At 43.3% G+C, this 25334-nt stretch overlaps 1 protein-coding gene across 1 annotated transcript in view; it reads right to left on the bottom strand.

Annotated features, from left to right (window-relative positions):
* Positions 1–6469: 6469 nt before the first annotated feature.
* Positions 6470–25334, bottom strand: part of LOC137562046 (extracellular calcium-sensing receptor-like) — a 34270-nt gene continuing 15405 nt past the window's right edge. Inside the window, exons 4-7 of the mRNA XM_068273387.1 lie at positions 23789–24619; positions 13085–13312; positions 9311–9434; positions 6470–7395 (exon numbers count right to left, since the gene is read on the bottom strand). Of these exons, the coding sequence (XP_068129488.1) occupies positions 6470–7395; positions 9311–9434; positions 13085–13312; positions 23789–24619 (2109 nt within the window). The remainder of the gene's footprint in view (positions 7396–9310; positions 9435–13084; positions 13313–23788; positions 24620–25334) is intronic.

Below are 25334 nucleotides of genomic sequence, written 5' to 3'. Positions count from 1 at the left end.
CCTCAAAAACATCCACATTTTATTTATCTCACTTGTCACGGTTAAAATGATGCCCTAAATACATAATAAGATATGTTTTGGGTACGCAATACTCTGTTAAACATAAGCAGCACCAATGGATTTTTGAAAGTCATATTTTGCACCAAAGGTAATACAGTCATTCCCTCTTAGCAAAGCCCTTGGAGTATCAGAACATTTGATTCAGGTCATAAACGTCACCCTTCTAAAAAACTAGAGACCCAGGCCTACTCAAATATGCATATGTTGTAACATTTGGACTTTCAGTTTTACTGAAATTGCACCACATCTTTGAAAATTGTATTTTTTTACAGTTTTTTTTCACTTCGAGATACAAAAAAATAAATAAAATCACATAACATGCACCTCAGCTTGCAAAAACCCCAAATTCTGTTCTCTCTCTGGTCACAATTAAAATGATACCTTATATACATAACCACATAGCTTTTTGGACACACAATACACAGCCAAGACCATTTTTTACATCAAAAGTAATACAGTCATTCTCTCTTAGCGAAGCCCCTGGAGTATCAGAACATTCAATACAGGTCATAAATGTCACTATTCTGAAAACTGGACACCCAGGCCTACTCAGACATTGATATTTTTTAAAAGTTGGACTTTTGTGGAAAGTTTAACAAAACTTTATGTTACTTATTTTTTGTTGGATTACTTTTTTCCCTATGATTGCGTTGGTCCCTATGAACGTTTATTGGGAATATACTCCCTGATCCCCAGCCTGCCCTGAAACAGAATGAGCGACTCATCTATAGCGATATGTTTTTCAGGCCTATAGACCTCACTAAACACATCATTAAGGTGACTCAAAAGTGGCCTCAATTTAAAGAGATAGTCATGGACTGGATCATCCCTAGGCAGTTGTTGGGAGTTACCCTTAAAATGCAGGCACTTGAGCAACAATTGATAATGCTGTTTGTTCATAGTCACTCCAAAGATGGGTGTGGAAAGGATAGGCTCCCTAGACCAATAGTCCCGCAGCGGTGGCTTTTTAAAAAAGGCCCATAGTAAAGGTTAGACCAAGGAAAACTTTAGTTTTGGCACATTAGTGGGCCTCCATCAATAGTGAAATCATGAGGTGGGGTGGGCTGTGATCAATTGGGCAGCACAGAGGTTTGTCTGCTCCCCTGTGTACTCTAAAAAGGTCTTGTTTAAGAAATGACCAAAACAATCAGCAGCCTTAAAACTTGTGGTGGGTACCAATACCTCACTAGATGGGGTAAATATGGGGTTGTCTGGCACCACCATGCAAGGAGGTGACCACTGGGCGTGGGTGATCTCAAATGCAGGGGTGCTCGGATACCCCTTTTCAAAATCCGGATTGACCCAGATCCAGATACCCAGATATCCGATCCAGGTCGGATATCCGATTTAAAAAATGTCCAATCCGAATGGGATATCCCACCCTAGTATCCGGGATATCTGAGCAAATTTGGATATCCGGATAGAAAAACCGGAAGTGGCCTTTAAATTGCTTTAAAACGTTTTTTAGAGTATATGAGGCATGTAGCATCATTATTTTGTAAAGGGGAACACTAATTGATGATGTGGGGACATAAAATCCCCCCCCCAAAAAAAAATGTCTGTCAATTACATTAGGCCTAGGTTCCAGATAGCGGTCGTGTAGCCCACATTGTGTCCAACCGCACAACTGGGACATGACAGTTTTCAGCCAAGACACCTCCAAAAAATGACGCAGCAATTCCGTTTTGGGTTAAATATAGGTGGTATCAGTGGCCTGTAGCACCCTGGCCTGGCGGTGGGAGCTAGTGATGTCGCGAACCTCCGGTTTTTGGTTCGCGAACCTTTGTGGAAGGTTTGGTTCGCGGAAAAGTTCGCAAACCGCAATAGACTTCAATGGGGAGGCGAACTTCGAAAAATGGAAAAAATTATGCTGGCCACAAAAGTGATGGAAAAGATGTTTCAAGGGGTCTAACACCTGGAGGGGGGCATGGCGGAGTGGGATACATGCCCAAAGTCCCGGGGAAAAATCTGGATGTGACGCAAAGCAGCGTTTTAAGGGCAGAAATCACATTGAATGCTAAATTGCAGGCCTAAAGTGCTTCAAAACATCTTGCATGTGTATACATCAATCAAGGAGTGTAATTAGAGTTCTGCTTCACACTGACACACCAAATTCACTGTGTAACGCACCGCAAACAGCTGTTTGCGTAGTGACGGCCGTGCTGGACTTGTGCGCACCGTGGCCAGAGTGTAGGCTGTGGTGGTTTTCAAGCCCATATGGTCGCTGGGCTTTGGTAGCTCAGTGATAGAACAACAGTGACTGTCCAGCTGATCAAATTTGGTCTGACCACAATGAAGCAATGACCTTATTATCTTTTGTGTCCCACCCGAGACACTCAAATAGCCGGTGGTCATTGCTTCATTGTGATACGCAAGCCCCTTCACCGCGGCAAGGTAATGATCACGAAGGGGGATGGGCACATGCACATGCCTTTTGATTTTTTGTTGCAGCCGCCCGCAGTGCAGCCAGAAAAATTAGGCAGGCATGTACACGCACCAGAAAATTTAGTGTAGCAGCCGCTGCTGCTAGCAGCGGCCTTAAAAATTCAGGATTCCACCTAGAGTCCTGGACCCTGTTGGTGGTGGCGGAGAAGGCAAGTGGCCTGCAGGCAGAGATGCTGTGTGTGGGGACTGACTTAGTCTTCGGTCGTGCAGTAGCCCTCCATGATCCATTCCTCATTCATTTTGATAAAGGTCAGGTACTGAACACTGTCGTGACTTAGGCGACTTCTCTTCTCAGTGACAATGCCTCCAGCTGCACTGAAGGTCCTTTCTGACAGGACGCTTGCGGCAGGGCAAGAGAGAAGTTGTATGGCAAATTGGGACAGCTCTGGCCACAGGTCAAGCCTGCGCAACCAGTAGTCCAAGGGTTCATCGTCGCTGCTCGCAGTGTCTACATCCACACTCAAGGCCGGGTAGTCGGCTACCTGCCGGTCCAGGCATTGGTGGAGGGTGGATCCGGAAGGAATATGGTGAGTAGTTGGACTAAAGAATGTCCGCATGTCCGACATCACCCTGAGATCGCTGGAGCATCCTGTCCTTGCCTGCGTGGACTTGGGAGGAGGAGAGTTACTGCCAGTGGTACCTTGATTGCGTTGTGCAGCCACATCACCCTTTAACACATTGTAAAGCATCATCGACAGCTTGTTCTGCAAGTGCTGCATCCTTTCCGCCTTCTGTTGAGTTGGTAACAGGTCCGCCACTTTGTGCCTGTACCGAGGGTCTAGTAGCGTGGCCCCCCAGTACAGGTCTGTCACCTTGAGTTCTTTGATACGGGGGTCCCTCAACAGGCTGGACAACATGAAAGAGGCCATCTGCACAAAGCTGGATGCAGATTTACTCTCCATCTCCTCTTCCTCTTCCTCAGTGATGGGACGCAACTCCTCTTCCTCCCCCCAGCCACGAACAATACCACGGGAACGTGGAGCAGCAGAAGCCCCCTGTGATGGCTGCCACGGTTGTTCTTCTTCCGCCGCCTCCTTCTCCTCCACAGAAACACCTTCCTCATCATCATCAGAGTCTGACTCCTCTCCTTCCCCACACGACTCCTCTTCTTCCTCCTCCTCCTCCCCCTCTGTGCTGCCGCAGGTGTTGTGGAAACATCGGGTTCGGATGTAAAACGCTCCCACGACTCCTGCTGCCGTAACTGTTCTTGTTCATGCTCCTCCACAGCTGTATCCACCACTCTATGCACGGCACGCTCCAGGAAGTAGGCGTAGGGGATTAAGTCTCTGATGGTACCCTCAGCGCGACTCACCAGTTTGGTCACCTCCTCAAAGGGCTCCATGACCCTGCATGCATTTCGCATCAGTGTCCAGTTGTTGGGCCACAACATCCCCATCCTCCCAGATTGTGTCCTTGTACTGTAATGATACAGGTACTGGGTGACGGCTTTCTCCTGGTCTAGCAGGCGAGAGAACATCAGCAGGGTGGAATTCCAGCGAGTTGGGCTATTGCAAATCAGGCATCTCACCGGCAAGTTGTTTCTACGCTGAATGTCCGCAAAGCGTGCCATGGCCGTGTAAGAGCGCCTGAAATGCCCACACAACTTCCTGGCCTGCTTCAGGATGTCCTCTAAGCCTGGGCACTTGAACACAAATCTTTGCACGACCAGATTCAGCACATGTGCCATGCAGGGTACATGTGTCAGCTTTCCCAAATTCAATTAATTAAAATGAGATTGCTGCCGTTGTCAGACACCACGTTGCCGATCTCAAGCTTGTGCGAGGTCAGCCATTGCTCTACCTGTTTGTTAAGAGCAGCCAGGAGAGCTGCTCCAGTGTGACTCTCCGCTTTGAGGCAAGACATGTCTAACACTGCGTGACACCGTCGTACCTGGCATGCAGCATAGGCCCTGGTGTGCGGGGGCTGTGTAGCTGGAGAGGAGATTGCGGCACCAGCCAAGGAGGAGGAGGAGGAGGAGGATGACGACAGCGAAGAGGTGGTTGCAGGCGGAGAGGAGGTGGCAAGTCGGTCCGCTGCGCAGCCCCGTACTCCCTGCTTGCTGCCATCAGTCACCAGGTTGACCCAATGGGCTGTGTACGTAATGTAGCGGTCCTGCCCTACACGGACCCTTGACTCAACGCTCTTCGCAATAGATGACACCACTTGCCTCTCAAATGCACGGTACAGTTTAGGTATGGCTTTTTGTGAAAAATAATTGGGGCCTGGTATCTTCCACTGCGGTGTACCAATGGCCACAAACTTACGGTAGGCCTCCAACTCCACCAGCTTGTATGGTAATAGCTGGCGAGCTTATAGTTTCGCCACGCCAGCTGTCAGATGCCGGGCAAGAGGGTGACTGGCTGACATTTGCTTCTTATGCTCAAATACTTCCTTCACGGACAGCTGGGTACTGCTGTGGGCAGAGGAGAAGGAACCGCTCAAGGGAAGAGTCGGAGTGGAGGAGGGTGGCTGTGAAGGTGCAAGGGAGAAAGCAGATGAAGACGATGCACCTGAAGGAGAAAGAGGAGAAGGAGGGTGGGTTGTCTTTTGGGTGCTGCTTTTCCTCAGGTGTTCTTGCCATAGCTGTTTGTGCCTTTTCTCCAGGTGCCTTCATAAAGCACTTGTCCCTACGTGAGAGTTGGCCTTTCCAATCCACGGCTCAATTTTTGCTGGCAGAGAGAACAGATGGCTTTGCTCCAATCTGAGGCACACATGTTAAAAAATTTCCAAACCGCTGAGCCCCCCTGGGGTGATGGCGCTACGGTGATATCAGCAGCTGACGTTGAAGGGCATGTTGGCTGGCTGTCCATAGCTGGCGATACATGGCGCCGGATACTGCTCCCAGCTGTTTCTGAGGACGAGCTCCCTCTGCTTCTATCATGGAGTCGTCTCCTCCTACTCCTCTCTGACTCCCCCACTGAACTGTCCCCCTGGTCATCTCCTCTACTGGGAACATACGTGGCATCCGTATAATCATCATCATAATCCTCCTGCCCAGCTTCGCTTTCCTCAGACACCTCCTCAACTGCACCAACTTCAGGTGGTTCATCATCCCCCTCCTCACACGTTACGTCTATACTATTGCCACCTAACTCAGACGTATGAGGTGGTGGTGTACCTGCTGCATGAAAACCGCCGCGTTGGACGCGGAAACGGCCGCTTTGCTGTCAGGACATGCGGCGGCCTTTCCGTATTCCACCATACTACCAGACACGTGTCTATGCGTTCAAACCGCCGCGCTGGACACGGAGTCAGACGCCTTGCTCTTGACACACGCGGCGGCTTTTCCGCGTTTTCTCACATAAAGTTCCAAACTAACCAAGGTTAAAAATTATGGAAAAAGAGAGTGGAGAATAGAACAACCAATCAAATGTCAGCCATTCATTTTTAATGGGAAAATGTAAACTGCAGCAATTCTTACACTGTTAATCATAGAGTTCTCAAACTTGGCACAGTTGGTCACTGGGTGATTGGTATTACACTGTTAATGGCAGAGGCCTCAAACCAGGTAGGTCATTGGGTGACTGGGGTTCAAATTCAGAAAAAGGAGCTTAGCCACAAATTGGTTTGATTGATAATTCTCACATTATTAATGAGAAGCACTACGAAGATCACAAACTTCATAATTGAGTGACTGTGTGCCAAGGTTCAAAAAGTGGGCGGAACCAACGACCACATTTTTACATGGGAAATTTTAAATTGCAGCCATTCTTCCACAGTTGGTCACTGGGTGACTGGTATTAATATTCATGAAAGTGGATGGAGCCTACAGCAGCCAATAAATATTTGCCATTTGATTTTCTTATGCTGTTAATGCCAGGGGCCTTAAACTTGATACAGTCGATCATTGGGTGATTAGGGTTCAAATATATCACATTTAAATATTAATGAAATCATATTTATTTCACTCAGATAAAATGATTTACAAACACATTTAAGACTGTAGTATATGGCTTTCATTTGCTTATAGTGTTATAGTTTTAACATATATTGTACTCCTTCCCATAAGATGCTCTCTGGAGTTCATGTCAGGTCTAAACAATATGATGAAACATTTGGGGAGGAACATACAGATGACCAGAGCCCAGCTGGAGGCCAAGATGGCAAAGATCTCCATGGCCACAGTGTATTTGCCCTGAGCACTGATGTATGCTGGGATAAAAGATATCCAAACACTGAGGAATGCCAGCATGCTGAAAGTAATAAACTGGGCCTCATTGAAGCTGTCAGGAAGTCTTCGAGCCAGGAAGGCCACAATGAAGCAAATGGTGGCCAGAAGAAAGAGATAACCCAACATGGTCCAAAAGGCTATAGAAGAATTTTCATTACACTCAATAATAATGATTCCAGGTTTAGTCTGAATGTTGTTTTGTGCAAAGGGAGGAGCAACTGACAGCCAAATAGTGCAGAAAATAAACTGTATTAAACTAGACTTGATAATAATGATATAAGATACTCGAGGTGTAGTCCATTTCCGCAGACTGCTGCCTGGTCTGGTGGCCATGAAAGCCAACACCACCATGATGGTTTTAGCCAAGATGCAGGAAACGCAGAGAGCAAAGACCAGTCCAAATGAAGCCTGGCGCAGAAGACATTTCTCATCTTGGGGATTTCCAATAAATACCAAAGGACAAAGAAAACCGAGAGACAAAAGCACCAGTAAAAGACAGCTTAGTGTATAGTTGTTGGCTTTGACTATTGGAGTGTGTTTATGCTGCATGAACATATTTAAAATAAAAACAGGAATAAAGGAAGAAAAAATGCTGACAGCTGCTAAAATTCCGCCCATTGGTTCTTCAAAAGCCAAAAATTCAAATGTCTTAGGAACACATCTGGTCCTCTGTGAATTTGGCCATTGATCCCAGGAACACTTTATACAATCCACAGAATCTAGATCATGAAAAAAAAAATTATAAAAGAGAAATAAATGTACATGGTGGGCCATTTATATGGATACACCTTAATAAAATGGGAATGGTTGGTGATATTAACTTCCTGTTTGTGGCACATTAGTATATGTGAGGAGAATAAACACTCAATAAACACTCCAATTTGGAAGCGACCAAGGGCTTGATTCACAAAGCGGTGCTAACTGTTAGCACTCTTGTAAAAAAAAACTTTTCACACCTAAAGTCAGTTTGGGCGTGATAAAAAGCACTCGCGCACAAAGTCCTGTGAGCAAAACTTTGTGCACGCACAGTGTAGTGCATGCGAAATGTCGCATCGCGGTGTGACGAAAACTGCGCACCTGATGGAACGTTTTACGCGCACCACGCTGTGTGCACGCAAAGTTTTTGCGCGTGATCTGATTTACAAAACAGTGCTCACCTAGTTAGCACCCTTGTTATCACGCCCAACGTCTTTAGGCATGCTAACTGGGTTAGCACCGCTTTGTGAATCAAGCCCCTTGTGTCTCATCTCTGCCCCTCACTACTGTCCATTATCTAATCATAGAGAACATTCAGGTTATGAGGGTGTGTCTCATTAGGTAAATCCGGTGAAATTGTTGGTATCAACTTGTGCAGAATATGCATCAGGTGCTGCACCCACTGTCTCTCCAAAGTAAGTGCAGTGAATGGTCAAGATAGGGAAGTGGGAGAGATCGTGTTTATTTATCACTATGCCTCCTCAACTTCACTGTACACTGCAGTGTCTGGACCGTGTACTGGTTAAGCTCTCTACCTTTAAAATGGGAGATCAGTGTTCGAATCCTGGCAAGCATCAGAACCCAATCAGCAAAGAGTCCTTGGGCAAAACCCCACAACTCCAAAGGGTAGCCTCCTGAGCATGGCAGAGGTGAAAATGTGGAAATACCTGGACAATCTGTGCTACAAGCAGATTACATATTTCACACTTGAAGTAAAGTATAATTTCATCTTACAGATAGTTATGGAACTGCATACCTGGCTGAACAGAATACCCAAGCAGCGCATAGTGACTCCAATATAGGGGACTTAAAATGATCGAAAAGGCGATCTGTTAAAAAGCAATGCTCAGTGTAATTTTCCTTCTTAAAACAGAAGTTATTTATGATAATTCAGCTTTAAGTGAGCAACTGTGGTTTCCCATGATGCGTCATTATTGAATATGCAAATTATAAGGAGTGATGCATCATGGGAAACCACAGTTGCTCTCCTAAAGCTGAATTACTGCAAACACCTTTTGATTTAAGAACGCAAATTACACATACTGTATCTGGCTGCAAGTTGACATGGAAAGATAGTTTTGTGCAGCATGGATACATGTTTCTTATAGGAGGCTAGCAAAACCAGAACTTCACTTTAAAGCTAATGGGAACCGGGTTTTTTAAAAAAAAGTCAGATACTCACCTAAGGAGAGGGAGGCTCTGGGTCTCATAGAGCATTCTCTCTCCTCTCCCGGTGCCCGCTGTTGTCCTGGCTCCCCCGTAGCGGTATTCAACCATTTCGGTAAAATACCACCGTCTCCCGGCCGAAGGGAGGCTTCGGAAATGCTTTGGGAAAACGGGCCGCTCTGCACAGCGCACGCGCCCTCTATGACGTGTGTGCCGCCTGTCTTCGGGAGGACTCGGCTCCCGAAGACTTCCAAAGTCCCCTCGGCAGGGGATACGAATGGAGGAGCCTGTGCAGCACCGGGAGAGGAGAGGGATGGCTCATTAGGACCGAGCCTTCCCTCTCCTTAGGTGAGTATCTGCCTTTTTTTTTTTACAACTGGGTTACATTAGTTATAAGCAAATCAATGTATTTTGCACTGGCTGCTAAGGGGTTGATATGGATTATGGCTGTAACATAGAAACTGTGTACCAATGCCTACTAGTATTACTTACCAGTCTGATTGGAGATCTCTCCTTGTAGACACGGGACACACTCAAAGCAGCAAGTAGGTTGTCCTTGTAGAGAAGCCTTCCTGAACCCTGGGGGGCAACTTTCACTGCAGACTGAGCGAGGGACCTACAAATACATTTATAATTAATTTAAATTTGCTGTGTAATTGTGCATGAAAACATGACATTTAAAGGAAACCTGAGATGAAGGGGCTACAATAAATGATGCTAACCTCTAGCTCCCTTCAGGCCATCGGCCCCCTTACCATCCCCCTGGGCCTCTTGGATCGTTTGCTAGCCGTCCCAGCAACTTGGCTCAGTCACTCGCCATTGCACATGTGCGGCCTGGCCGCGCCCCTGTCTTGCTCCCGTTCACAACTGGGACGCACACGTGACCAAGAACCCATATGCATGACGAGAGAGACTGGGCCAAGTTACCAGGATGGCTAGTGGATGAATCAAGTGGCCCAGGGAGATGGTGAGGGAGCCCGTGGCTTGAAAGAGGCTGGAGGATGCCCTAGGTAAGTATCAATTCTGTTATCCCCTTCATATCAAATACACTTTAAAGCAGAATTACAGGATGGCTTCATATACAGTAAAAAAGAATTATTCTACCTTCTTATTGCCCATTAGTATTATTATAGTGGTAGGAGTTGTGATTTAAATAGTGCCAGCATCTTCCGTGGCTCTAAACAATCATTGGGTACAGTCAGATTAGCATATGGAAGAGCAAGTAAAGCTGAGCACTGTCTGCATCCAATACACATTTGTTGAGCTCTTACAGATTTAAAGCAGAGCAGTTGGATTTTCACCCAGGTGGGTTCTATGGGCAAGAGACTTGTGGTTTCCAACTGTTTCCTGCAAAGTGTGGGTTCCAACTGTTTCCTGCAGAGTGTGGGTTCCAACTGTTTCCTGCAGAGTGTGGGTTCCAACTGTTTCCTGCAGAGTGTGGGTTCCAACTGTTTCCTGCAGAGTGTGGGTTCCAACTGTTTCCTGCAGAGTGTGGGTTTATCGTAGTATTTTTGGAATGTAGTAGACACTTTGGAATATAAGATGCACCCAGATTTAGAAGGCAAAAAAACCTGGTGTGTCCATAGTCCAGGAGCATCTTGTAGATGTTTTCCCCCAATTATTGTGTCCCCCTTGCACCTCTTGTGTCCTCCTGTGGCCCTTATGTGCCCTACTGTGTCCCCATGTGGCCTTCTGTGTCTGCATGTGTTCTCTTGTGTCTACCATGTGTCCTGTCCTCCTCTTTCCCACATATCTCTACTTCTCTCTCCTATGTCTCCCCTTCTGTCTCTCACGTCTCCTCCTCTGTCCCCCCAGTGTCCTCTGTCTCCTTTTTGTTGTCCTCCGCTCCCCCGTATTCTCCGCCGCTCACATACATTTTCTCAATTACACCTAAATATAATTACAAATTGTTAATTCAATTTCTTTTGTATAATCATTTGTAATTACGCATGAATTTACGTATTATTTTTGCGTAATTTCATGCCGACTTTGACGCTGAATAGCAAAGCCTCCATACAAGGTATTGCTACCAGAAGTGCAACATATGTTAAGGAGAATAGTCAGTACAATGAAAAAAAAAAAATTCAAAAAGACCTTGTAGTTTTTGGGAAAATCTATTTAAAAAAATGTAAACAAAAATGTCTTCTAAACTCATAAAAATGACAGTTTCAAAAAAAGTTTTTCTTTTTATATTTAACCACTTTACCACCACAGGTGTGGATATCTACGCCCATTTTTCCACCCCTTCCCCTACAGGGGCGTAGATATCCGCACCTCCCGCCGCTACCGCCGCTGTCCGCACTCCCACTCGCTTGTGCATGCGCACCCGCAATCATGCATGCCGCAGCCCGCTCGACCCAGAGATCAATGAACGGGAAAATCCATTCCCGTTTGTTGATCTCTGCCCCCCAGCAATGATCGGCTGCTTCTATGAGAAGCAGCGCGATCATTGTGAAAAAAAAAGTTTCCCAGGCTCCCTGAACTTCCTGTAAGCGTTCTTCCGATGCTTACAGGTCGCATAAACAAAAAAGTATTGTGGCCTTCTTGTGGCCAAATAGTAAAACTACACCGAAAAGCATTTTTTATATACAAATACATTGTTTTACACTATGAATTAAAGGGATACTGTAGGGGGGTCGGGGGAAAATTAGTAAAAACTTACCAGGGGCTTCTAATGGTCCCCCGCAGACATCCTGTGACCGCGCAGCCACTCACCGATGCTTTGGCCCCGCCTCCAGTTCACTTCTAGAATTTCAGACTTTAAAGTCTGAAAACCACTGCACCTGCTACTGTGTCCTCGCTCCCACTGACATCACCAGGAGTGTATAGCACAAGCCCAGTATGGTCAGTGCCTGCGCCGTGCGCTCCTGGTGACATCAGCGGGAGCAAGGACACGGCAACACTGGCGCAGTGGTTTTCAGACTTTAAAGCTTGAAAACTGAAAAATAATGATTTTTTTTCCACATTTTTTTCCTATTTTCCCATTAAAACACATTTAGAATAAAATAATTCTTGGCATAATGTCCCACCTAAAGAAAGCCTAATTGGTGGCGAAAAAAAACTAGATATAGTTCATTTCATTGCGATAAGTAATAATAAAGTTATAGACGAATGAATGGAAGGAGCGTTGAAAGGTGAAAATGGTTCTGGTGTTTGAGGGGTAAAACCCCTCAGTTGTGAAGTGGTTAAAATTGACCTTTTCAAAAACAACAAATATTTTTTTTTTGAACAATTTTTTATTTTAACTTGTACCCACTATTCTCCTTAACTAGAGTGACCAGATGTCCCGGATTGCCCGGGACGCGTCCTGGATTCGGGGTCCGCTGTCCCAGGCAGCATGAGGTCCCGGGAACGTCCCGGCCTCGGGACTCTGGCCACTGTAACTGCATGAACTGTCAGCGGCGTCTATAGACGCCGTGCCAGTTCATTGCCCGCAGCCCCGCTCCAGCCTCCTTAGTCTTCCGGTGTTCCGACACCGGCAGGCGAGCAGGGCAACTGTAAGATGGCAGCCGAAGCCCTGTACTGGAGACTATTTGTGTCTCCAGTACAGGGCTTCGGGCGCCATCTTGCCGTAGCCCTGCTTTGCCTGTCAGCACGGAAGACTAGGAGGAGGAGCAAGACGGTCCCAGGAGCAGTGCGCCAGAGGCCAGCCAGGAACAAAAGGAGACTTCTGCCAGGTGAGTAATTTTTTTTTTTTCCAGGTGAAATGTGCCCCCATTGCGTTTATTTTGTGCTGAAATGTGCCCCATTGCATTTATTTTGTGCTGAAATGTGCCCTTTGCGTTTATTTTGTTCTGTAATGTGCCCACATTGCGTTTATTTTGTGCTAAAATGTGCCCACTTTGCGTTTATTTTGTGCTGAAATGTGCCCACTTTGCGTTTATTTTGTGCTGAAATGTGCCAACATTGCGTTTATTTTGTGCTGAAATGTGCCAACATTGCGTTTATTCTGTGCTGAAATGTGCCAACATTGCGTTTATTTTGTGCTGAAATGTGCCCACTTTGCGTTCATTTTGTGCTGAAATGTGCCAACATTGCATTTATTTTGTGCTGAAATGTGCCCACATTGCGTTTATTTTCTGGTGTCTGGGGTAACTGTTGCTGAATTTATTATTTAATGGTCATAGTTGGTTATGTTTGCTGTTTTGGGGTTACGGTATCCTATTAAATAGCATCACACAGTTTCTGCACACCCATGATGCGAATTTGGAATTCCAGCGGAATCTGAAATTGGCATTTCCGACATCTCTACTACTAAATACCCACCTGTGCATCCCCCATAAGCCATCGTACCAGGCGCATATCCATGGTGAACACAGGACCAGGTGATTTTGAGCTGTCGTAGCTTCCAACTTTAGCATATCCAAAGGTGCCATCTGAGGTTCTCTGCCAGTTCACAATATCATAGCCGTCTGGAATATCTCCATTTTCATCAAAGTAAATTTCTACCCCACTATTCAGTGTTATTCGGACATTCCTGATATAAGGAAGAAGCTGCAATAAAAAGATAGAAGTGGGTGTGTGGATATGTGTCTATATATGTATAACATAGATGCTGTTATGGTGCTATGACAAGGCTACGGTAAAAGCAACAGTATATACTATGTAACTCCTCAGTCCTCACCTAGGTAGCTCCTATTGTCAACTTGCTACAAAGGTTACTAAACTGCATGCACTGCTCTAAATTGCATGAAGTTACATTTTGGGCTGGCTAAAAGAGGAACTCCAGTGAAAATAATGTAGTAAAAAAGTGCTTCATTTTTTACCATAATTATGTATAAATGGTTTAGTCAGTGTTTCCTTATTGTAAAATCTTTCCTCTCCCCGATTTATATTCTGACATTTATTACATGGTGACACTTTTACTGTGGGCAGGTTATGTAGCTGGTCCTAGCTGTTTTGGCTGTTAGAGACAGCTGTAAACAGCTAATTCCTGTCTGTGAACATTGTTGCATTGTGGCAGTTTGCCCAGAGTACCGCGGTACTCAGAGCTTCTTGTGGGATGGGTTTAAGCACAAAATCAGTCATACAGCGCCCCCTGATGGTCTGTTTGTGAAAATCATTATATTTCTCATGTAAAAGGGGGTATCAGCTACTAATTGGAATAAAGTTCAATTCTAGGTTGGAGTTTCTCTTTAAAGGACTTCCGAGGCCAAAATTAATAAAATCACACTATACCTTTTTTTTTGCAGAATCCACGGAGGACATCCTGCCCGTCCTCCGCTCCGTTCTGCCATCAATGCAGGTCTTTTCGTTCCCCTAGGGCTCGGCCCGACCCCACCGAACGGGTCACATCGATGCCACCTCTAACATGGCCGCCGCCTTGCTCCGCGGCTGCGCAGTACGCTTTGTCGCTAGCGCGACTGCGCAGCCTATTGCCCGCCTCCCGCCGCGTACTAGGTCCCGGCATGCTCCCCAAGCGTACGTCAGCGGCAAAGCGTACTGCGCAGCCGCGGAGCAAGGCGGCGGCCATGTTAGAGGTGGCATCGATGCGACCCCTTCGGTGGGGTCGGGCCGAGCCCTAGGGGAACGAAAAGACCTGCATTGATGGCGGAACGGAGCGGAGGACGGGCAGGACATCCTCCGTGGATTCTGCAAAAAAAAAGGTATAGTGTGATTTTATTAATTTTGATCTCGGAAGTCCTTTAAGACTACAATTGCATTGAATACAATGTGCATGATTTTATCTGTATATATATATATATATATATATATATATATATATATATATATATATATATATATATATTTATTTATTTATTTTGCTCAATACTTTGTACTAGATTTTATTGTTCAAATTGAGAGATGTATCCATGACTTAGTGCCCTGTCTGTCTTCTTAAAGGCACAATACTCAACCTGAAGAAAGTAGTTCCCACCGCGACACACGTTGTCATTTGAAAGTGCCCAATTAAAATATCATTTTTACGCAAAACTGCAAAACTGTGTGACTACTATATAAGGTAGGACTTTCCCTTACCTTATATATATATATATATATATATATATATATATATATATATATATATATATATATATATATATATATATATATATATATATACTAGCTGGTCGCCCGGTGTTGCCCGGGTATGTAATTGGCTAGTGTTAGCTCTGTCCACTTTTTCTTTATGCTAACACACAATTACCTAGTTTGTGAGCTTTGCGGTCTTTGGCATCAATAATTGGCTGTGGCTCCACTACTTTGAAAATCAATAGGTGAATTTTGATTAGCTTTTGTAGGCTCCACCTACTTTTCTGAATATTAATCCCAGTCACCCACTGTGCAAAGTTTAAGAACCCTGCCATTGACAGACAGTGTAAGAATGGCTGCAGTTTACATTCTGGCAGTAAAATTTTTATTTTTCTCCACCCACTGATGTCCTGATGTTTCCCGGGTATGTATTTGGCTGCTGTTGGCTGTGGCCACTTTTTTCTAACCCTAACACACAATTGTCAATAGTCAATGACCAAGTTTGTGAGATTTGTGGTCTTTGGCATGAATAATTTTCATTGATATGAAACACATCTGATTCGCTGTTTGTAGCCCCACCCCTTCTCTAAATATTTAACCCCAGTCACCCAATGATCAACTGTACCAGGTTTGAGGCTTGTGCCATTAACAGTGCAAAAATGGCAGCAATTAAATATTTGCCTTGAAAATCAATAGGTGAATTGTGATTGTTTTTTGTAGGCTCCACCCACTTTTCTGAATATTAATCCCAGTCACCCAGTGACCAACTGTGCAAAGTTTTAGAACCCCACAATTAATAGTGTAAGAATGGCTGCAGTTTACATTTTCCCAGTGAAATTTGTGTTTGTCTCCGCCCACTGAAAACTCGGCATTGCCCAGGTATGTATTTGGCTGATGCTAGCTCCGCCCACTTTTTCTAACCCAAACACAAAATTACTTAATGACCAAGTTTGTGAGCTTTGAGGTCTTTGGCATCAATAATTTGCATTGAAATAAAATAAATCTGATTGGCTGTGGCTCCACCCCTTTTCTGAATTTGAACCCCAATCACCCAATGGCCAACTGTACCAGGTACAGGTGATTAACAGTGCAAGAATGGCATCAATTAAATATTCCCCTTAAAGATTAATAGGTGGATTTTGATTGGCTTTTGTAGGTTCCACCCACTTTTCTGAATATTAATCTCAGTCACCCAGTGACCAACTGTGCAAAGTTTGAGAACCCTACCATTAATAGTGTAAGAATTGCTGCAGTTTACATTTTCTCAGTGAAATTTGTATTTGTCTCCGCCTACTGATGACCCAGCATTGCCCGATTATGTATTTGGCTGGTGTTGGCTGTGCCCACTTTTCCTAACCCTAACACTCAATTACTCAATTACTCAATGACCAAGTTTGTGAGCTTTGCTGTCTTTGGCATCAATAACCTGCATTAAAATGAAACAAATCAGATTGGCTGTTTGGGGCTCCACCCCCTTATATAAATTTAAACCCCAGTCACGCAATGATCAACTGTACCAGGTTTGAGGCTTGTGCCATTAACAGTGCAAGAATGGCAGCAATGAAATTGTCCCCTGAAAAATCAATAGGTAATTTTTGATTGTTTTTTGTAGGCTCCACCCACTTTTCTGAATATTAACCCCAGTCACCCAGTAACCAACTGTGCAAAGTTTGAGAACCCTACCATTAACAGTGTAAGAATGGCTGCTGTTTACATTTTCCCAGTAAAATTTGTATTTGTCTCCGCCCACTTATGACCCGGCGTTGCCCGCTTATGTATTTGGCTGGTGTTGGCTGTGCCCACTTTCCTAACCCTAACACACAATTAATCAATTACTCAATTACCAAGTTTGTGAGCTTTGCGGTGTTTGGCAACAATAATTTGCATTGGAATGAAACAAATCTGATTGGCTATTTGTGGCTCCACCCCCTTTCTGAAATTGAACCCCAGTCGCCCAATGATCAACTATACCAGGTTTGAGGCTTGTGCCATTAACGGTGCAAGAATGGCAGAAATGTAAATATTCCCCTTGAAAATCATTAGGTGAATTTTGATTGGCTTTTATAGGCTCCAACCACTTTTCTGAATAATAACTCTAGTCACCCAACGACCAACTGTGCAAAGTTTGAGAACCCTACCATTAACAGTGTAAGAAAAACAAAAGTTTGCTTTCTTAAAACAGAAAGAATTTGCGATAATTCAGGTTGGAGTGAGCTTGAGATGTCTCCCAGTGCATCACTGCTGAAAATATGCTAATTAACCATTGTTACCCTTAGAAGCTAAACACACCTCCAGAACCGCTGGAATGCAATGATGTATCAGCTTGTTAAATTGTATAGAGCCATAATAATCCAGCACACATACAGACTGTTTTGGATTGTTTGATCCTTATCAGTGCATGGCATAGAGTAATTTGGCTCTATGTAGTAGGGCTTGTAACACTGAGAGGGACATGCTACCCAGCTAACTCATGGAGACCCAGAACTCATTGGAGTGTGTAAGGGACTACAATGGTCCTAAAAGCCCCCTTACTAAGATGTTAAGAAAAACAAACGTTTGCTTTCTTAAAACAGAAAGAATTTGCGATAATTCAGGTTGGAGTGAGCTTGAGATGTCTCCCAGAGCATCACTGCTAAATATATGCAAATTAACCATTCTACCTCTAGAAGCTAAACACACCTCCAGTGTAACAGTGTATGGCTGCAGTTTACATTTTCCAGTGAAATTTGTATTTGTCTCTTTTTGGTTATGGGAATAAAAAGTATCCTATACTTTATTCCAGGTAATGTACTATGTGTGTGCCAAATTTCATTCAAATCCGGTCAGCCGTTTTTGCGTGATCGAGTAACAAACATCCAAACATCCAAACATCCAAACATCCGAACTTTCCCATTTATTATATTAGTAGGATATATATATACATACATACATACATATACGTCTTACTGTTAAAGGGGAACTGAAGTAAGAGGTATACGGAGGCTGCCATATTTATTTCCTTTTAATCACTACCAGTGAATGACCCTGCTGGTCTATTTCTCTGCAGTAGTATCTGAATAACACCAGAAACAAGCATGCAGCTAGTCTTGTCAGATCTGACATTAATGTCAGAAACACCTGATCTGCTGCATGCTTGTTCAGGGGCTATGACAAATAGTATTAGAGGCAGAGGATCAACAGGAAGGCCTGGCAACTGGCATTGCTTAGATGGAAATAAATATGGCAGCCTCCATATCCCTCTCACTTCAGTTTTCCTTTAACCACTTCAGCCTACAGCTTCGAAAATCTTATGCATCCAAGCAATGTTCACCTCCCATTCATTCGCTAATAACTTTATCGCTACTTATCAAAATTAATTGATCTATATCTCGTTTTTTCCGCCACTAATTAGGCTTTCTTTAAGTAGTACATTTTGCTAAGAGCCACTTTACTGTAAATACATTTTAACAGGAAGATTAAGATAGAAATGGAAAAAAAACATTATTTCTCAGTTTTTGGCCATTATAGTTTAAAATTAATACATGCTACAGTAATTAAAACCCATGCATTTTATGTGCCCATTTGTCCCGCTTATTACACCATTTAAATTACGTCCCTATCACAATTTATGGCGCCGATATTTTATTTAGAAATAAAGGTGCATTTTTTCAATTTGCGTCGATCACTATTTACAAGCTTATAATTTTAAAAAATGTAATAAGATACTCTCTTGACATGTATATTTAAAAAGTTCAGACCCTTAGGTAACTATTTATGTAGTTTTTTTTTTTTTAATTGTAATTTTTTTTATTATTTTTTTTAATACAAAAATGTATTTGGGTAATTTTAGTTTGGGAGGTAAATAGCCAATTTTAGATGTAAAATAATGTATTGTTTATTCAATACAGGTATGTGGGTGCAGTTTACTATTTGGCCACAAGATGGCCACATTCAAAAAGTTCCTAGATGCGAACGATGTCGCATCTAGGAACTAAAATGAAGAGAAGTTGTTTCCTGGGGGCAGAAATACCACGCTCTCTGATGAGAAAGCGTCGGTATTTCTGCCGGGGACTTGGATCGGTGAATGGGAATTATATTCCCATTCACTGATCGGGGGGGCAGCGGGAGGCAGCGGGGGCGCGCGCACCACACGGCTGCAGCACCACTGCCTATCTGGACGGATATATGCGTCCAGATATGGCGAAGTGGTTAAGCTCCAAAGGAAACTTTGTTATTTCTTACTGGCACACAATCAAATACCTGAGTACCCTAAGGTCGCCTCCTACCTCCTGTATTCAACATATCTCCCCTGGTTAGGGGTCACCACCTAGGCAGGTGACTTTTTTCTGAGGAGCTGCGACCACTACCATGACGATACAAGGCAGAGTGGGGACAGTCTCAATCTTCTAACTGTAATATTAAATACTTAACGCAGGAAGAAGTGAAGTCAAGACTAAATAAATTAAAAATAGACAAGGCACCTGGCCCGGATGGCATGCATCCTCGGGTCCTAAGGGAATTAAGTTCAGTTATAGATAAACCCCTTTATCTTATCTTTTGTGACTCTCTTTCAACTGGCAGAGTCCCAGTGGATTGGCGTACAGCCCACGTTTTCCCATTATTTAAGAAGGGCAAAAAATCAGATCCAGGAAATTATAGACCTGTAAGCTTAACATCAGTTGTATGCAAACTATTTGAGGGGTTACTAAGAGATACTTTACATGACTTCATAGTAGAAAATAATCTTATTTCTCAGCATCAACATGGGTTTACTAAAGACAAGTCCTATTTGACTAACATGCTCAGCTTTTATGAGGTAGTGAATGCTAATATGGATATTGGGAATGTGTAGATGTGATATACTTGGACTTTGCAAAGGCCTTTGACACTGTTCCCCACAAAAGTCTGGTGCAAAAGTTGAGGATGCAAGGACTGGGGAAGAGTCTGTGTGCATGGATAGGGAACTGGCTAATGGACAGAAAACAAAGAGTTGTGGTCAATGGATCGTACTCAAAATGGGAGACTGTTAGCAGTGGGGTACCAGAGGGGTCTGTTCTGAGTCCAGTGCTCTTCAATTTATTTATTAATGACTTAGTAGATGCAGTAGTGAGCAATGTTGCTATTTTTGCAGATGTTACAAAATTTTGCAGAATCATCAACTCTCTGGAAGATAGTGTCATATTGCAACAGGATCTGGATAGGATGGCTATATGGGCACATACATGGCAGATGAAATTGAATGTTGAAAAATGTAAAGTCATGCATTTTGGACGTACTAATGGTCTAGCACCATACAAAATAAATGGGATACAGTTGGGGACATCAAACTTGGAGAAGGACTTAGGAGTACTCATCGACAACAAGTTAAATAATCGTACTCAATGCCATGCAGCTGCAGCTAAAGCTAACAAAATTTTGGGATGCATTAAAAGGGAAATAAAAACTCAAGATGCTAGCATAATATTGCCCCTGTTTAACTCTCTAGTAAGGCCACATCTGGAATATGGAATTCAGTTCTGGGAACCACATTACAAAAAAAGATATTGCAGTTTTAGAGCAGGTGCAGAGACGAGCAACAAAATTGATACGTGGGATGGAAGGTCTCACTTACCAAGAAAGGTTAGGTAAACTGGGTTTATTTAGTCTAGAGAAAAGACGCCTTAGAGCGTATCTAATTAACATCAGAGGGCAAAACAATAGCTTGGCGGGTGAGCTTTTTGTCCCTAGGCCTTCTTAAAGGACTAGAGGACATGATCTGCGCATGGAGGAAAAACGTTTTAGCCATTTATTTAGGAAAGGGTTCTTTACAGTAAGAGTGATTAAGAAGTGGAATGCATTGCCACAGGAAGTCGTTATGGCAAACTCTATACCTGCATTTAAAGGGGGCTTAGATGCTTTCCTTGCGTTGAAAGACATCCATGGCTACAATTACTAGGTAATGCCTAATGATGTTGATCCAGGGATTTTATCTGATTGCCATCTGGAGTCGGGAAGGAATTTTTCCCTTTAGGGGCTGATTGGACCATGCCTTGTAAGGGTTTTTTCACCTTCCTCTGGATCAACGGGGATATGTGAGGGAGCAGGCTGGTGTTGTACTTTATACTGGTTGAACTCGATGGACGTATGTCTTTTTTCAACCAAAATAACTATGTAACTATGACAGTACTTTCCCATACACTGTTTAGAGTGGTTGCCTCATGTGCAATCCAGCTTTGTGAATTGTGAGTATATTTCATTTTTACCTGCACATCTATCCAACCTACGTAAGATAATACACCAGATTGGGCTCCCAGTGTCCTCCTGCTCCCTTCTTCTGTCCTCCCAGCCCATAAAAAAAAGGAGATGTGGTTTTTGCTAACTGCATTCACCTGTCTTCAAAGGTTTTGGTCAAAATGTAAATCATAGTTTTTATTCAGAAGCCATACAGGTACTTTCAATATTTTTTTTTGCAAAAACTACAGGTATGCAATGCACACAATTTTGGTAATTAACCTCCTTAGCGGTAGCCATGAGCTAGACTCGGGGTGGAAAACCGCAACTCAGAGCGGTAACCCTGAGCTACACTCGTGGTAGCCGCCAGGATGTCCATGCAGAGCATTGCGCACAAAGGGCGTTCTCACTCATCAGCCGGGCGATCCAGATGCTGGCAGCCATTCCTGTCCCTGTCCACAGAGGCTCTGCATCCCCCTGATGAGATCGCTGACTGTCATCATGACTATAGCCGACAATCTCACTATAGGGTTACAGCACCACTCGGAGGACGGAGGGAGAACTGCAGCACTGGATCCCAGGGAGGTGAGTGAGAGCTGGGGCTGTTGCAGAGACTCTGGCAGCATGCTTTTTCTTGCTTTTAGGGTCTAAAAGCACATGAAAAAATTATAGCACTTTTAGACCCTAAAATCAGGAAGGAATCATACCGCTGCCAGGGAGGTTAATGTAGTTGTACTCATATACATGCTATCATAAGTGAGCGGGCCTCGCTTACTGCACAAGCATGGCCACACTCAGGCATGCACAGTACGGCTGCACTCATACATGTTGGGGAGAGTGACCATGAGAACATATCCATCAAGCTTTTGTTTTTTTTTATTTAAGGCATTTTATAAACAACTTGTAGAAATATCACCTAGTTGAAAGCTCAGGAGAAAAAATGAATTGTATATGGGCCCGTGGCCCTAATTCAATTCAAGTTTTCTGAGAGGTATTTTCACACCTTACCGATAAAATGTTTTTTAAGCCACCAGCAAGCAAAAGAGTACTCAAAACAATTTTGACAGTTCTTTTCACCTACCTTTTGATACTTTTTCAATTGCAAAGTGTTCAGTGCAAAGGTTTTTTAAAGGATACCCGAAGTGACATGTGACATGATGAGATAGACATGTGTATGTACAGTGCCTAGCACACAAATAACTATGCTGTGTTCTTTTTTTTTCATTTCTCAGCCTGAAAGAGTTAAATATCAGGTATGTAAGTCATTCAGACAGGAAGTGACTACAATGTGACCCTCACTGATAAGAAATTCCCCTTTTTTATCTCTTTCTCGCTCTCAGAAGCCATTTTCTGCTAGGAAAGTGTTTTATAGTTGTAATTTCTTATCAGTGAGGGTCACACTGTAGTCACTTCCTGTCTGACTGAGTCAGGAGGGAGTCAGCCACTTACATACCTGATATTTAACTCTTTCAGGCAGAGAAAGAAAAAAAGGAACACAGCAAAGTTATTAGTGTACTTGGCACTGTACATACACATGTCTATCTCATCATGTCACATGTCACTTTGGGTATCCTTTAAAGAGAAGATGAAAAAAAAAATCATAGAATAATATGCACGGAAGAAAAGTTCATTGAATAAAGGCCCTTATCTTTAAAATACATTTTAAACTCCTGACAAGCAAGATTGATATTACATTTGTTTACAGCTTGTGCTTTTAAATGGTCTTATCTGCTTATCTGCCATAGGCAGTCATGTGACATGAAGGGAGTTCAAATTACAACTAGTGATTAGACACAAATGAGGGGGAATTAAACAGGCTAAACTCTTTAAATACATACAGAGGGCATTTCTATTATGTTTCCCTTCTGTCCTGTGCAAGAGTTCAGGTCCACTTTAAATTTAACTTTTTTGGCCACTATGGAAAACGCTATGTCCCAGCACATCCCATCACCCCAAAAACACCCTCTCCACAGTGAAACCTGATGGTGAGCATCACACTGTGGAAATGTTGTTCGGCAGCAAGGACTGGGAAATTGGTCCGAGTTGAAGGTAAGATGGATGGTGCTAAATCTAGGGATAGTATTGAGCATAGCCTGTGTCAGCCTGCCAGTGATTTGGGTCTGGGACAGAGGTTCACCTTCCAGCAGGACAAATGCACGAAGCATACTGCTAAAGTAACACTCAAGTCGTTTAAAGGGAAACATTTAAATGTATTGGAATTGCCTAGTCAAAGTCCAAACCTTAATCCAGTACAGAACCTGCACTCAGACTTAAAAACAATCCAACATAAAGGAACATGAGCAGTTTTGCCTTGAGGAATGGAATAAATTCCCAGTGGCAAAATCTGGCAAGTTCACATAGACTTATCCAGAGTGACTTGCCACTGTAATTGCCAAAATGGGGAGGGGTTTGGTAGGGTTGAGGGTGGGTGAATAGTTATGCATGCCGAAGTTTTCAGTTATTTTGTCCTATTTTTTGTTTGTCTCACAATAAACCAAATAATATATCTTCAAATTTGTAGTGCATGTTCTGTCAAAGAAATGTTTCAAACTGTTCAACAATCTATTTTAATTCCAGATTGAGAGATAACAGAACAAAACAAGATGCCAAAAGGGTAAATAGGCACTGTAGGCTTTGTTTTGAACCCGGGGTGAATATAAACTGATAAGATAAACAATTGTATCTATCCTCCTATTCCTAAAAATAACTTTTTCTTTTTTAGATATCCCATGGTTACATTTTTTTGTTTAAAAATGTACATACATTTACGTTGCTTCAAACAGTGCGTAACATTGTGGAGTCAGATACCTGCCATGGCTTGAAATTCCAGACACTTGCACAAGTCTCAGAAGAAAAGACCTGATCACTGAGCCTACAAGTTCTCATGTTTTCCAAAGCCCTGGCCAAAACCTGGACGGCAGCATGCATTCTGGGAGAGAATTTTAATTTGGCAATAAACCTGGAACTGTCCTTCACACTGCTCAAAGTTTCGTTCCCTGTACACACGTTGAGAGGAGCTTGTGATGAACTTGAATCCCTCGTTGCAGCCAAAAAATTACAGTTAAAAATGTTTTCCCAGGCTGATTTCATCCATTTCTGTTGTAAATTAGAGGGATTCTCCACTCTGATAAGGAAATCACTCAGTCCTGGAACTACTTGACTTTTACTTCCTAACCCAACAGCACCAGACAGAACTGGAAAGTACTTTTCCATTATAAAAAAGGAGTTTCTGGACCATCCAACATTGGCAACAAACAATTTTCCACTTATCTTCTGGTTCAACATCTCATTCATGATAGGAACCATGTCATTAATAGTGGCAAAAGCAATAATTACTGTTGCAGTTGATTCTTTGATGGTCTTTACTATCCGAGGAGCATTACGGTCTGCCAGACTCACACGGATAGATTCAGTGAAGGCCACACATCCTCCAGCTTTGATTATCTCTTGTCTGATTGGATGAATTCCATTTTCACCATAATCATTATCTGTTGCCAGTAGACCAACCCAGGTCCAACCAAAGTGAAGAACAAGTTTTGCTAAACCCAAAGTCTGAAACTTATCACTGGCAATTGTCCTGAAGAAGGAGGGGAACTTCCATCGATCACTCAAGAGAGCTACAGATGACAGAATACTAACCTGGAAAACAAATCAAGAACATCTATAAAATATACATATTGCAAAGGCAATATCTCCTGATTTTGTACATCTCCTGCCTATTTTGGTATTTCAGACTCTTGCCTGTTTTCTTGCACATTGGAACTCATTAAAGGAAACCTGAAGTAATGAGACTTACTTTTGATACATATCTAAGCAGAGGGAAAGATCTGGTTAGCATAGATCCTTCCCAGTCCTAATCCCTCCCATAATTCCTGTGACATATCTTGTTGAAGTTATTTGACCTGATAGGTAGAAAAGCTTTTCGACACTCTTTGGGCAATCTATGGAACTACTCACATTCCTGAGTAATTCCAAAGATGAGCTCATCCATACTGCACACATGTGAGCAGTATACTGCTAAAGCCGTAATCCACATTAGGGCCTATGGGCTCCACATGGAGTGCCCAAATTTCCTGCATTGTTTTTGCCTTTCTCGGTGCTGTACAGCTCTTTTCATTGCCTATTCTCACCTCCCCCTGGATGCCATGTGACAAACACGTGAGAAAAACCATCTGGAAAAAGTTGTGCAAAAATGATGGCTTTACTCTCTTCCAATAGTCTCAAAATCATTACCCATCTCAGCATTGCAGGGATATATGTATGCAGCTTCAACTGAAGGGGAAGTTACAAATCCAGAAAGCTTGGCCTAATTTTAACAACGCTAATAAGAGAGAACCCAATGGCTAAATGCCTC

The sequence above is a fragment of the Hyperolius riggenbachi genome, chromosome 3 (assembly GCF_040937935.1).
Source record: "Hyperolius riggenbachi isolate aHypRig1 chromosome 3, aHypRig1.pri, whole genome shotgun sequence".
In the NCBI taxonomy this organism is placed as follows: domain Eukaryota; kingdom Metazoa; phylum Chordata; class Amphibia; order Anura; family Hyperoliidae; genus Hyperolius; species Hyperolius riggenbachi.
The sequence above is the reverse complement of the archived record's forward strand: the minus strand, read 5'-3'. Positions and strand labels throughout refer to the sequence as shown.